This window comes from Pseudorca crassidens, chromosome 16 (assembly GCF_039906515.1).
Source record: "Pseudorca crassidens isolate mPseCra1 chromosome 16, mPseCra1.hap1, whole genome shotgun sequence".
NCBI classification, from domain to species: Eukaryota; Metazoa; Chordata; class Mammalia; order Artiodactyla; family Delphinidae; genus Pseudorca; species Pseudorca crassidens.
This window is the reverse complement of record NC_090311.1, coordinates 80,441,763-80,456,171: the sequence shown is the minus strand read 5'-3', so window position 1 is coordinate 80,456,171 and position 14,409 is coordinate 80,441,763. Positions and strand designations below refer to the sequence as shown.

Genomic DNA, 14,409 nt, shown 5'->3' with positions numbered 1-14,409 from the left:
CTGTAATACTCCAGTGACCACTGGCTTACCCAGTTGAAAATCACCCTTTTGGTTAACTTAGTCCTGAAAGGTTCATAACTCATATATGAATAGCATCGAGGAAAATAATGGCGATTTTGGAGTAAAGTCTCATTTTGCATTTTAAAACCTTATCAGTCTTTCCTTCTCACTCATTCTCAAAATCTAAATTTTCAAGCTGAAGGTAGAATTGGCCTCTTCATAAAGTAGGTGCTCATTAAGTAGAGCTGACCTTGAACCACACCTTGGCACTGTGGAGGACTCAGTGAGATACTATGCCTACGCCTTACCCTGAGAATATTTTAAGATGAATTAGAATTCCAAGATCAATAGGTATATATCGGGTTTTTGAATTTTTAGAATCCTCTTTAAATAATGGACCAGAACAAGGGTCTTAGTTTACACCATTATGCAAAGTGGAATGACCCCTGAGGGTCAGCCGTCCTTATCTAAAGACACACCCAATGGCCACTTTTAAGGTCACAATGTCCTCTGTATTCCCATGACCAAAGATACCAATAGCTATCTTCTGCATAAATTTTTGCCTGAGAGAAGAACACGATTGAGTGGTTTGAACCTACAGGCTCTTTCAAGACATGGCATTCAGAAAGTCCACCAAGATCTGTCTCAAAAGGTGAAGTGGGGTCTAAATCACATCATCATGTATACAACAAAGTTTTTCATCCTTGGACTTGAAGTACTTAGAGAAACACTGCTGACTTCCAAGTGAGTCCTGAAGATAAATATTCCCAGTGCATCTGTGAAACGATCAGAATTTCTTTGGTACAAAAATGTTTGCCTTTCATTTGACAGCTTGTCAGGATAGAAGTTTTCACAGTTTTCAAGAAACACATTTGTGAGAAAGTGCTATCATAACAAACAGCTTTAGCCAGTGATCACGTCACGTAAAAACTGCAGGGAGGCATGTTTAGACAGCTCTACCTTCTGACACTACATGTATGTGGACCCATCCATTTGCTTCGCTTTTAATACCTTAGTCTCTCCTTCCCTTAAATGGGCACATTACATATGTCAACCTATGGGTTATTTTTTTCTTTTTCCCTTTAAAAATACACGTTTATAGGAATTCTCTGTTTCTAAAAATAATACACATGAATGCCATGTAATTTAAAACTAGAGAAAAGGAAAAAAAATCTTAAATTACTCTTAACCCCACCATGCTGTTACAGGAGCCAATATGAGACATACCACACCGGTATTTTTTTCTAGGCATCATTTTTTTTTTCAAAATTTAAGTCATAATCCCGATGTTGATTTAGAACTGTTCTACTTGACTTAAAGTATTGTAAATATTTAATGACATGAGACATTCTCCTACATCATCTACGTCATCTAAAAATGGAAGTTATATACTATTACATTAATATAATTTACTAAACTAAATAGAACAGTTAGAAAACAAATGTTGTTTTATAGCTGTTCTATTTATCTTAAAGTATTATAAATATTTAATTACGTGAGATATTCTTCTACATTATCCAAAAATTGAAGTATATACAACATTTAAAAGTATAATTTATTAAACTAGACCCCTACTGTTATAAATTTAGGGTCTGTCAATTTTTCTATACTCCAGATAATTCTTCAATAATCATCTTCACATGCATCATGATTATTTTCTTAGAAAGTCTAGAAGAAACTGAGTATACAAATGGATAATAGCCAGACAATATATATAAATACAGAACTCTGACCTACAGTCTACAGCAACCAGCCCAGAAAACCAACCCATAACCTACAGTAACCAGCCAAGAAACCAATACACGATACAAGTCAGACTTGCAGGAACTCAGACCACTGCTTCTAGCAAATAGCTCAGAAAGCCAAATAATAACCCCTATAACAATCAGTCCCAAATGGCCAGGACTTGAACAATAACAGAGCTTCCCTAATTTTTGCCCCTGCTTCCAACCAGAGAAACCCAACCAATCAGAAGGAGCCAAATACGCTCCCCTAACCAATCGCATAGGGTGCTCTAATTACCCCACCTCCAGCTTCCCCAGGCCAACAGCCTGCAATCACACCCAAAGCCTTCCTTTCTTCCACTACAAAGCTTTCCCACTCCTCTGCCTGCCTTGGAGTCGCTGCCAAAATGCTGGTGGCTGACTCTCGCTGTAGCAAGCTCTGAATGATAGCCTTAGTTCTTCTCATTTGAGCAGTCTTTGTTTATTTCCACAAAGTAAAATAAAGCTGTATCAAAAGAAAACAAAAACATGGTTTTAAAGGCTGTTGATAAGGGTGTGGTTTTCCATAACCTCAAATTCTAGAATATCCCCAAGACCTAAAGATAATTTAAAGGCCTTTGTGGAGATGACCTGGGTTGGAAATAAGAGCACCATAGAGGGCTTCCCTGGTGGCACAGTGGTTAAGAATCCACCTGCCAACACAGGGGACACGGGTTCGAGCCCAGGCCCGGGAAGATCCCACATGCCGCGGAGCAACTAAGCCCATGCGCCACGACTACTGAGCCTGCGCTCTAGAGCCCGTGAGCCACAACTACTGAGCCCACGTGCCACAACTACTGAGCCCATGCACCTAGAGCCCATGCTCCGCAACAAGAGAAGCCACTGCAATGAGAAGCCCGCACACCAAAGCCAAGAGTAGCCCCCGCTCACCGTAACTAGAGAAAGCCCGCACGCAGCAACAAAGACCCAATGTAGCCAAAAATAAATAAATTTATTTAAAAAAAAAAAAAAGAGTACCATAGAGATACCTGGACAACCACATGTAAAAGAAAAAGATTAGAACATTTCTTCACACCGTATGCAAAAATAAGCTCAAAATGGATTAAAGACCTAAATGTAAGATCAAAAACCAAAATACTCCCAGAAGAAAACATAGGCAGAACACTCTTTGACATAAATCGTAGTATTATTGTTTGCATCTGTTTCCTAAGGCAAAGGAAACAAAAGCAAAAACAAACAAATGGGACTAATTAAACTTAAAAGCTTTTGTACAGCAAAGGACACCACTGTCAAAACAAACAGACAACCTAATGATTGGGAGAAAATATTTGCAAATAATATGACCAATAAGGAGCTAATATCCAAAATATATAAACATTTCATACAAATCAATATCAAGAAAACAAATCAACCCGATTCAAAAAATGGGCAGAAGACATGAATAGACATTTTCCTAAAGAAGACATAAAGATGGCCAACAGGCACATGAAAAGACGCTCAACATTGCTAATCATCAGAGAAATGCAAATCAAAACCACAATGAGACGTTACCTCACACCTGTCAGAAGGGCTATCATCAAAAAGTCTACAGATAATACATGTTGTTGAGAATATGGAGAAAAGGGAACCCTAGTAATTGTTGGTGGTAATGTAAACTGGTACGGCCACTATGGAGAACAGTATGGAAATTCCTCAAAAATCTGAAAATAGAACCACCATATGATCCAGCAATCCCACTCCTGGGTATATATCTGAAGAAAACGAAAACACTAATTTGAAAAGGTATTCACAGCAACAGTGTCTACAACAGCCAAGATATGTAAGCAACCTAAGTGTCCATCAACAGGTGAATGGATAAAGAAGATGTGGTGCAACTATTTCCAATGGAATACTACTCAGCCATAAAAAGGAATGAACTTTTGCCATTTGCAACAAAATGGATGGACTTGTAGTTATTATGCTTAGTGAAATAAGTCAGACAGAGAAAGACAAATACTGTATGTTATCACATATATGTGGAATCTAAAAAATAAAACTAGTGAATATAACAAAACAGAAACAGACTCAGAGATATAGAGAACAAACTAGTGGTTACCAGTGGGGAGAGGGAAGGGGGGAGGGGCAAGACAGGGGTAGGGGGTTAAGAGGTACAAACCACTATGTTTAAAATAAATAAGCTACAAGGATACATTGTAAAGCACCGGGAATAGAGCCAATATTTTATAAGAACTTTAAATGAAGTACAATCTTTAAAAATTGTAAATCACTGTTAGATACCGGAAATAAATATAATATTGTAAATCAACTATATTTCAATAAAAAAAAAATAGGAGGCAGGAGAGTAATTCCCAGGATAATAAGAAGAGCAAATGTTTGGTAATTTTAAAAAATTAAATTAAAAAAAAAACCCTGTCCCTGCCTGGAATAGGTATACGATCCAGTCCAACTCCTCCCTCCCTGTTGTACCTGCAAGTTCCCGACAACCAAGCCTGTTCCTTTCCATAGAAAACCTCATAGCATCCACATCTCTTTGCACAGCCCCTAGGTTTCCAACTCAACCCTGTTCTGATTGCATGTGGCTGGCTGAAAAGTTTAAGAGCAGAAACTTAAGTAGACAGACCAAATAAACCTCACATACAGCCTGAGGGGAACCTCAGAAGAGAAGTCTGAAATTGATCAAGTACAAGACTTTTCACATATTTTCTTACTTGAATCATCACAGTAAATCTGTAACGTATTATTATTCCTGCTTTACTGAAGCTACTGTGACTCAGATGGATATGGTGAGTTGTCCAAGCTCACCCCGCTGGACGGCAAAACCAAAATTTGGCCCTGGGCTGTCAAGTTCCAAACCCAGAGCTCTGTCCTCCCCACACACAGCTTCCCGGAAAGAAACACATCACCCAGATCAGCATTACCTAATACAGTAGCCAGTGGCCACATGTGGCTACTTAAATGAAGTAACATTCAATAAAATTAAAAATTCCATTTCTCAGCTGCACAATCCCCATTTCAAGTATTTAATAGCTACACGTGGCCAGTGCCTGCTGTCCTGGATGGCAGATACGGGATAATTCCATCACTGCAGAAAGTTCTATTAGACAGTGCTGGTCAAGATACGTGAACCTGTATATGAATTAGATGGTGAGAATCCAAATCTTGTATCAGAAAGTGTCTAGTATCTCAAAGTAACCAATGCTTTCTTGTACTGCATGTGTCTGTTATAAAGTTTAGCTGAATCCTTCCTGTTCTTGTTACTCCATATGCAAAATCTTGGATACACAGACATAGTAACACGGAGAATGCATTCACTTTACATAACTTCAATATTCAGACTTAATGAATTTTTAGGCAAGATTGGACTGACCCACAAGCAGGGCAAGCCTTCTGGCAGAGCACCAGAAAGACAAAAGAAAAAAGAGCAAATCGCTGGGAGCTGCCTACATAGAGCCAAAGGGTCCCCCTGACTGGCCCAAAGAGCAGGGAACAGGCGGTAGCAAAGGGACAATCATAGCATGAAGATATGCTACTGCCATGTGAACCACAACTTCCTGCAAGCAATCCTACCATATAGATACGCTCTCAGAGACCTAGGCAGAAATGATGTACTCAAAAATCAAAGAAGTATGGACATTTAAAGTTAAAAGACTTTGGGACTTCCCTGGTGGCATAGTGGTTAAGAATCCGCCTGCCAATGCAGGGGACACGGGTTCGAGCCCTGGTCCAGGAAGATCCCACATGCTGTGGAACAACTAAGCCTGCGCACCACAACTAGTGAGCCCAAGTGCCACAACTACTGAAGCCCGCGCGCCTACAGCCCGTGCTCCACAACAAGAGAAGCCACCGCAGTAAGAAGCCCGTGCACTGTAATGAAGAGTAGTCCCCGCTTGCTGCAACTAGAGAAAGCCCGCATGCAGCAACAAAGACCCAACGCAGCCAAAAATAAAATTAATTAATTTAAAATAAATAAATAAAGTTAAAAGACTTTGTAAAAACTCTAGTCCATGGGACTTCCCTGGCGGTCCAGTGGTTAGGACTCAGCGCTTTCACTGCCTTGGCCCCAGGTTCAATCCCTGGTCGGGGAACTAAGATTCCACAACCCATGTGGAGTGGCCACAAAAAAAAAAAAAAAAAAAAAACTCTAGTCCAGTAATATCCTTTGCCTGGGAGGAAACTGAGCCCAGAGATATTAAGAGAATGAATCTTCTATTCATACAGGAAATATAGTTTATTATTTATGAGTGTTGACTCTGTAGCCAGACTGCCTGGAATCAAAGCTGAGTTGTAGACTTACTAGGCTAACTTGGGAAAGGTAGTGAAAACCAGCTGCAAAAAAGGAATGATAACAGGACCCATAACACAAGGTTACATGAAGACTAAATGACTGAAAGTGAGACTAACTGTATAATATATTGCTCAAACTGGGAACCCTTTTGAGAGTGAAAGGCAGCGTTATTAATAATTATGTTGGCAAAACACACGTTAATGAGGGTCTTTTCGGACAAACCACCATGGATGGTCACCCGTGTTAATATCTGTAAAGTCCTTAGGATGGTGCCGGCGTGAATTAAGAGCTGTGTGTTTGTTATAATTATGTTTACAACTTGGGATAATTAGAGAATTCAGCACAGATTATATAATGGAATTCAACAGAAAAGTGGATTCCTTTCACAGAAATTTGCTTTACAATCAGCATTCCCAGAATGAATCTATTCTATTATTTTTCATACCTTTACTTTTTAATTTATTTTTTTAAAAGTCTCATTGAATTTGTTACAATATTGCTTCTGTTTTATGTTTTGTTTTTTTTGGCCACGAGTCACGTGGGATCTTAGCTCCCTGACCAGGGATTGAACGTGCACCCCCTGCATTGGGAGGTGAAGTCTCAACCACTGGACCGCCAGGGAAGTTCCGCATCTATTCTATTAAGGAAGAGCTACCTTCAGGGGTCTTGTCACCATGGTAAAATATAACTGCTCATTTCCTTAGAAGTAAACGTTCTTGCCTAGGGAAGCCAAATCTTCATTACTATGCCTTAAATTTCCTGGTGGAATAAGCCAGGTTTAATCCATGCTCATCACACAGCTTAGTTTTGATACACTCAGCAAATATCAGTGACGACACCAAGCACCCAACAATTACACAACAGTTATCCCGCTGTTTGCAAAATCAAATCACAGAAGCCCGCACCTCCAGGAAGCCCGCTGTCTTTGCTCTGCTCTGCCGGCTCATTCTTTTGGTTGGATACCACCACCTTGGAAGTATTAATTGATTCTAACAGGGAGACAAATTCCAGGAAGTTGGATTCATTTGGTATTTGTCCTTCCTTGGCCTCCAGGTCAGATTTGGAAGTTGGCATTGTTTGCTCTTTATCGTTAATAACTTCTGCGGAACTTTTGCTCAAGAAGACGTCTGTCCCGCTGTCTACGCTGAGGACTTGGGAGTGTCTCTTTTCCTGGCTGGTTCTACAAGATGATGGGTCAAGGTTAGCCTGGACTTCCATGCCCCCCTCAGACTCGGAGACCACATCAGGCGTGGGTGGCGGGGTTGTACAGGGGTCTCCTGGGGAAGGACTGTGGTCCTGTGTGGCATCGCCCCCGTCCCCAGATTCATAGCCAGAACATGGATTGGAAGACGCCTCCACCATCAATCTCTCTGGCGTCCTGTCACTTCCATTGCCTTCAGGACACACCATGCCTCCTCCTCCACCCTCAGACAGCTCAAGGGTGATGATGGGAATTCTCATCTGTTTCTCAGGACCAGCGGCCCCTGGGGGAACTGGCTCGGCATCACACGTGAAGCCGGTTGCCTCAGTACCAACCACCTTCAGGTGAAGAGAACTTTCCAAGTCTGTCATGGAGTTGGGGGTACTGCTCATGGTGATGACAATCTTAATGGGCTCGTGCAGACTCAGCAGGTCTCCAGGTTGAGAAGTATCTATAAGAGTGACAGCGACCTCATTATCTGAGTCATCCACCTCCTGGTTCAAGGGTGGGTCCACCTGCTGGGAAACCTGCTCCCGCCCAGGTTTGGCAATGACGGTGTTACACTGAGGGCAGCTACTGCTCAGGCTGTCCTGAGGCGACTTGCTTTGCAACTGTTCCCTGATGGAGGCAAAATTCCCAGGTTCTGGGATCGGGACGGAATTCTCACTCCCCCAAGGCTGGAAAGAAACATCTGTCTCCAGTAAGTCGTATTGAGACAAAGACAGGTAGGGCACCTTCTTCACAGCTTCTTTGTCCACCAAGCCACCCTCGGATCTGTGGCAGAAGGGGGACTGCCCCTGGCCCCCTTTTTCCTTCCCTTTATCACTGATGCAAGTTTCTGCCACGACTGGTTTCACTGGTATTGCTGACGTGGTCATGGTTTCCGGCACATGCCCTTTAGAAGCAGGTAAGCGTTCCGTTTTCATCCCAGGTGATGTAGATGACACTGGTGCTACGGGCTGGTCATCTGACACAATGACACCTGAAATCAACAACAACAGCAACTCGATTCACATCCAGAATGGATGAATAATGTCATGGAGCAAGACCGAATAATAACAAACTAAAAATAACACCAGCAACAAATGTGATTAGATGCTTAGTCTAAAAATAGCTCCTCCGCTGTGAAATTGTTCTTGAAATCTCTATATTTAAAAAATAATTCAGGCTTGTAGCTTTCCCTCTTTTGTGGGCTTGGGAGGCAGGCTAGTATGATTTAAACAACATATTTGCAATCAGAAAGGACCTGGCTCTGCTATTCACTAGCTACGTTATATTGGGCAAGTTATTTAATCCTTCTAAACCAAGGCAGGGAGGGTCCAAAATATTGATATATAAGGCTTGACAAGCAAAAGCAGCTTGGATTTTATGCTAAGAATAATGTGAACTCAGCAGAAGTTTTTCAACGCAGGGAAAGGAAGGGGTTCATTCTGGCCTCCAAAAGTTCTTTTCTAAGCCTTCTGAAGACAATCAAAAGACAATAAAATGGGAGGAGGAACCAAGATGGCGGAGTAGAAGGACGTGCTCTCACTCCCTCTTACGAGAGCACCAGAATCACAACTAGCTGCTGGACAATCATCGACAGGAAGACACTGGAACTCACCAAAAAAGATACCCGACATCCAAAGACAAAGGAGAAGCCACAATGAGACGGTAGGAGGGGCGAAATCACAATAAAATCAAATCCAATAACTGCTGGGTGGGTGACTCACAAACTGGCTCACAAACACTCACAAACACTTATACCAAAGAAGTCCACCCACTGGAGTGAAGGTTCTGAGCCCCACGTCAGGCTTCACAACCTGGGGGCCCGGCAACGGGAGGAGGAATTCCTAGAGAATCAGACTTTGAAGGCTAGAGGGATGTGATTGCAGGACTTCGACAGGACTGGGGGAAACAGAGACCCCATTCTTGGAGGGAACACACAAAGTAGTGTGTGCATCAGGACCCAGGGGAAGGAGCAGTGACCCCATAGGAGACTGAACCAGACCTACCTGCTAGTGCTGGAGGGTCTCCTGCAGAGGCGGGGGGTGGCTCTGTTTCACCATGGGGACAAGGACAGTGGCAGCAGAACTTCTGGGAGGTACTCCTTGGCGAGAGCCCTCCCAGAGTCTGTCATTAGCCCCACCAAAGAGCTCAGGTAGGTTCCAGTGTTGGGTTGCCTCAGGCAAAACAACCAATAGGGAGGGAACCCAGCCCCACCCATCAACAGTCAAGTGGATTAAAGTTTTACTGAGCTCTGCCCACCACAGCAACAGTCAGCTCTACCCACCACCAGAGCCTCTTAGATAGCCTCATCCACCAGAGGGTAGACAGCAGAAGCAAGAAAAACTACAGTCCTGCAGCCTGTGGAACAAAAACCACATTCACAGAAAGATAGACAAGATGAAAGGCAGAGGGCTATGTACCAGATGAAGGAACAAGATAAAACCCCAGAGAAACAACTAAATGAAGTGGAGATAGGCAACCTTCCAGAAAAAGAATTCAGAATAATGATAGTGAAGATGATCCAGGACCTCGGAAAAACAATGGAGGCAAAGATCGAGAAGATGCAAGAAACGTTTAACAAAGACCTAGAAGAATTAAAGAACAAACACCTAGAAGAATTAAAGAACAAACAAACAGAGATGAACAATACAATAACTGAAATGAAAAATACACTAGAAGGAATCAATAGCAGAATAACTGAGGCAGAAGAACGGATAAGTGACCTGGAAGACAGAATGGTGGAATTCACTGCTGCAGAACAGAATAAAGAAAAAAGAATGAAAAGAAATGAAGACAGCCTAAGAGACCTCTGGGACAACATTAAATGCAACAACATTTGCATTATAGGGGTCCCAGAAGGAGAAGAGAGAGAGAAAGGACCTGAGAAAATATTTGAAGAGATTATAGTAAAAAATTCCCTAACATGGGAAAGGAAATAGCCACCCAAGTCCAGGAAGAGCAGAGAGTCCCATACAGGATAAAACCAAGGAGAAACACGCCAAGACACATATTAATAAGATTGGCAAAAATTAAAGACAAAGAAATTACTGAAAGCAGCAAGGGAAAAACGACAAATAACATACAAGGAACTCCCATAAGGTTAACAGCTGATTTCCCAGCAGAAACTCTACAAGCCAGAAGGGAGTGGCATGATATACTTAAAGTGATGAAAGGGAAGAACCTACAACCAAGATTACTCTACCCAGCAAGGATCTCATTCAGATTCGATGGTGAAATCAAAAGCTTTACAGACAAGCAAAAGCTAAGAGAATTCAGCACCACCAAACCAGCTCTACAACAAATGTTAAAGGAACTTCTCTAAGTGCAAAACACAAGAGAAGAAACGAACCTACAAAAACAAACCCAAAACAATTAAGAAAATGGTAACAGGAACATACATATCGATAATTACCTTAAACGTGAATGGATTAAATGCTCCAACCAAAAGACACATGCTTGCTGAATGGATACAAAAACAAGACCCATATAGATGCTGTCTACAAGAGATCCATTTCAGACCTAGGGACACATACAGACTGAAAGTAAGGGGATGGAAAAAGATATTCCATGCAAATGGAAATCAAAAGGAAGCTGGAGTAGCTATACTCATATCAGATAAAATAGACTTTAAAATAAAGAATGTTACAAGAGACAAGGAAGGACACTACATAATGATTAAGGGATCAATCCAAGAAGAAGATATAACTATTATAAATATATATGCACTCAACATAGGAGCACCTCAATACATAAGGCAACTGCTAATAGCTATAAAGGAGGAAATCGACAGTAACACAATAATAGTGGGGGACTTGAACACCTCACTTACACCAATGGACAGATCATCCAAAATGAAAATAAATAAGGAAACAAGTTTTAAAAGACACAATAGACCAGATAGATTTAATTGATATTTGTAGGACATTCCATCCAAAAACAGCAGATTACACTTTCTTCTCAAATGCGCACGGAACATTCTCCAGGATATATCACATCTTGGGTCACAAATCAAGCCTCAGTAAATTTAAGAAAATCGAAATCATATCAAGCATCTTTTCTGACCACAGCACTATGAGAGTAGAAATGAATTACAGGGAAAAAAACGTAAAAAACACAAACACATGGAGGCTAAACAATACGCTACTAAATAACCAAGAGAACACTGAAGAAATCAAAGAGGAAATCAAAAAATACCTAGAGAAAAATGACAATGAAAACACGATGATCCAAAACCTATGGGATGCAGCAAAAGCAGTTTTAAGAGGGAAGTTTATAGCTATACAAGCCTATCTAAAGAAACAAGAAAAATCTCAAGTAATCAATCTAACCCTACACCTAAAGGAAAGAGAAAGAAGAACAAACACCCAAAGTTAGCAGAAGAAAAGAAATCATAAAGATCAGAGCAGAAATAAATGAAATAGAAACAAAGAAAACAATAGCAAAGATCAATACAACTAAAAACTGGTTCTTTGAGAAGATAAACAAAATTGATAAACCATTAGGCAGACTCATCAAGAAAAAGAGGGAGAGGACTCAAATCAATAAAATTAGAAACGAAAAAGAAGTTACAACAGACACCGCAGAAATACAAAGCATCCTAAGAGACAACTACAAGCAGCTCTATGGCAATAAAATGGACAACCTGGAAGACATGGACAAATTCTTAGAAAGGTATAACCTTCCAAGACTGAACCAGGAAGAAATAGAAAATATGAAAAGACCAATCACAAGTACTGAAATAGAAACTGTGATTAAATATCTTCCAACAAACAAAAGGCCAGGACCAGATGGCTTCACAGGTGAATTCTATCAAACATTTAGAGAAGAGCTATCACCTATCCTTCTCAAACTCTTCCAAAAAATTGCAGAGGAGAGAACACTCCCAAACTCATTCTCTGAGGGCACCATCACCCTGATAACAAAACCAGACAAAGATACTACAAAAAAAGAAAACTACAAACCAATATCACTGATAAATATAGATTCAAAAATCCTCAACAAAATACTAGCAAACAGAATCCAACAACACGTTAAAAGGATCATACACCACAATCAAGTGGGATTTATCCCAGGGATGCAAGGATTCTTCAATATATGCAAATCAATCAATGTGATACACCATATTAACAAATTGAAGAATAAAAACCATATATGATCATCTCAATAGATGCAGAAAAAGCTTTTGACAAAATTCATCACCCATTTAATGATAAAAACTCTCCAGAAAGTGGGCACAGAGGGAACCTACCTCAACATAATAAAGGCCATATACGACAAACCCACAGCAAACATCATTCTCAACAGTGAAAAACTGAAAGCATTTCCTCTAAGAGCAGGAATAAGACAAAGATGTCCACTCTCGCCACTCTTATTCAACATAATTTTGGAAGTCCTAGCCACGGCAATCAGAGAAGAAAAAAAAAGGAATACAAATTGGAAAAGAAGAAGTAAAACTGTCACTGTTTGCAGATGATGTGATACTATACATAGAGAATCCTAAAAATGCCACCAGAAAACTACTAGAGCTAATCAATGAATTTGGTAAAGTAGCAGGATACAAAATTAATGCACATTCCTATACACTAATGATGAAAAATCTGAAAGAGAAATTATGGAAACACTCCCATTTACCATTGCAACAAAAAGAATAAAATACTTAGGAATAAACCTACCTAGGGAGACAAAAGACCTGTGTGCAGAAAACTATAAGACACTGATGAAAGAAATTAAAGATGATACCAACAGATGGACTGATATACCATGTTCTTGGACTGGAAGAATCAATATTGTGAAAATGACTATACTACCCAAAGCAATCTACAGATTCAAAGCAATTCCTATCAAATTACCAATTGCATTTTTTACGGAACTAGAACAAATCATCTTAAAATTTGTATGGAGACACAAAAGACCCCGAATAGCCAAAGCAGTCTTGAGGGAAAAAAACGGAGCTGGAGGAATCAGACTCCCTGACTTCCGACTATACTACAAAGCTACAGTAATCAAGACAATATGGTACTGGCACAAAAACAGAAACACAGATCAATGGAACAAGATAGAAAACCCAGAGATAAACCCACGCACCTATGGTCAACTAATCTATGACAAAGGAGACAAAGATATACAATGGAGAAAGGACAGCCTCTTCAATAAGTGGTGCTGGGTAAACTGGACAGCTACATGTAAAAGAATGAAATTAGAACACTTCCTAACACCATACACAAAAATAAACTCAAAATGGATTAAAGACCTAAATGTAAGACCAGACACTATAAAACTCTTAGAGGAAAACATAGGAAGAACACTCTGACATAAATCACAGCAAGATCTTTTTTGATCCACTTCCTAGAGTAATGGAAATAAAAACAAAAATAAACAAATGGGACCTAATGAAATTTCAAAGCTTTTGCACAGCAAAGGAAACCATAAACAAGCCTAAAAGACAACCCTCAGAATGGGAGAAAATATTTGCAAACGAATCAATGGAAAAAGGATTAATCTCCAAAATATATAAATAGCTCATGCAGCTCAATATTAAAAAAACAAAGAACCCAATCCAAAAATGGGCAGAAGACCTAAATAGACATTTCTCCAAAGAAGACATACAGATGGCCAAGAAGCACATGAAAAGATGCTCAACATCACTAATTATTAGAGAAATGCAAATCAAAACTACAATGAGGTATCACCTCACACCAGTTAGAATGGGCATCAGCAGAAAATCTACAAACAACAAATGCTGGAGAGGGTGTGGAGGAAAGGGAACCCTCTTGTACTGTTGGTGGGAATGTAAATTGATACAGCCACTATGGAGAACAGTATGGAGGTTCCTTAGAAAACTAAAAATAGAACTACCATACGATCCAGCAATCCCACTACTGGGCATATACCCAGAGAAAACCGTAATTCAAAAAGACACATGCACCCCAATGTTCGTTGCAGCACTATTTACAATAGCCAGGTCATGGAAGCAGCCTAAATGCCCATCGAAAGACGAATGGATAAAGAAGTTGTGGTACATATATACAATGGAATATTACTCAGCCATAAAAAGGAACGAAATTGAGTCAGTTATAGAGACATGGACAGATCTAGAGACTGTCATACAGAGTGAAGTGAAGTAAGTCAGAAAGAGAGAAACAAATATCGTATATTAACGCATGTATTTGGAACCTAGAAAAATGGTACAGATGAGCCGGTTTGCGGGGCAG

General features: G+C 40.3%; 1 protein-coding gene and 1 long non-coding RNA gene across 6 annotated transcripts in view; both read right to left on the bottom strand.

The window, feature by feature from the left end:
- The window catches only part of LOC137209416 (uncharacterized), a 426,966-nt gene that overhangs the window by 239,004 nt on the left and 173,553 nt on the right, over positions 1-14,409 (bottom strand). The window lies entirely within an intron of this gene.
- The window catches only part of PCNX2 (pecanex 2), a 274,115-nt gene that overhangs the window by 237,850 nt on the left and 21,856 nt on the right, over positions 1-14,409 (bottom strand). For 4 of the 5 annotated variants that reach the window (XR_010936051.1, XM_067711081.1, XM_067711082.1 and 1 more), the window contains exon 5: positions 6,915-8,192. The exons of the other annotated variant lie outside the window; for it this stretch is intronic. Coding sequence is in view for 3 of the 4 variants with exons in the window: in XM_067711081.1 (XP_067567182.1) it covers positions 6,915-8,192 (1,278 nt within the window). In the remaining variant the exon portion in view is untranslated. The remainder of the gene's footprint in view (positions 1-6,914; positions 8,193-14,409) is intronic. 5 annotated transcript variants of the gene reach the window in all.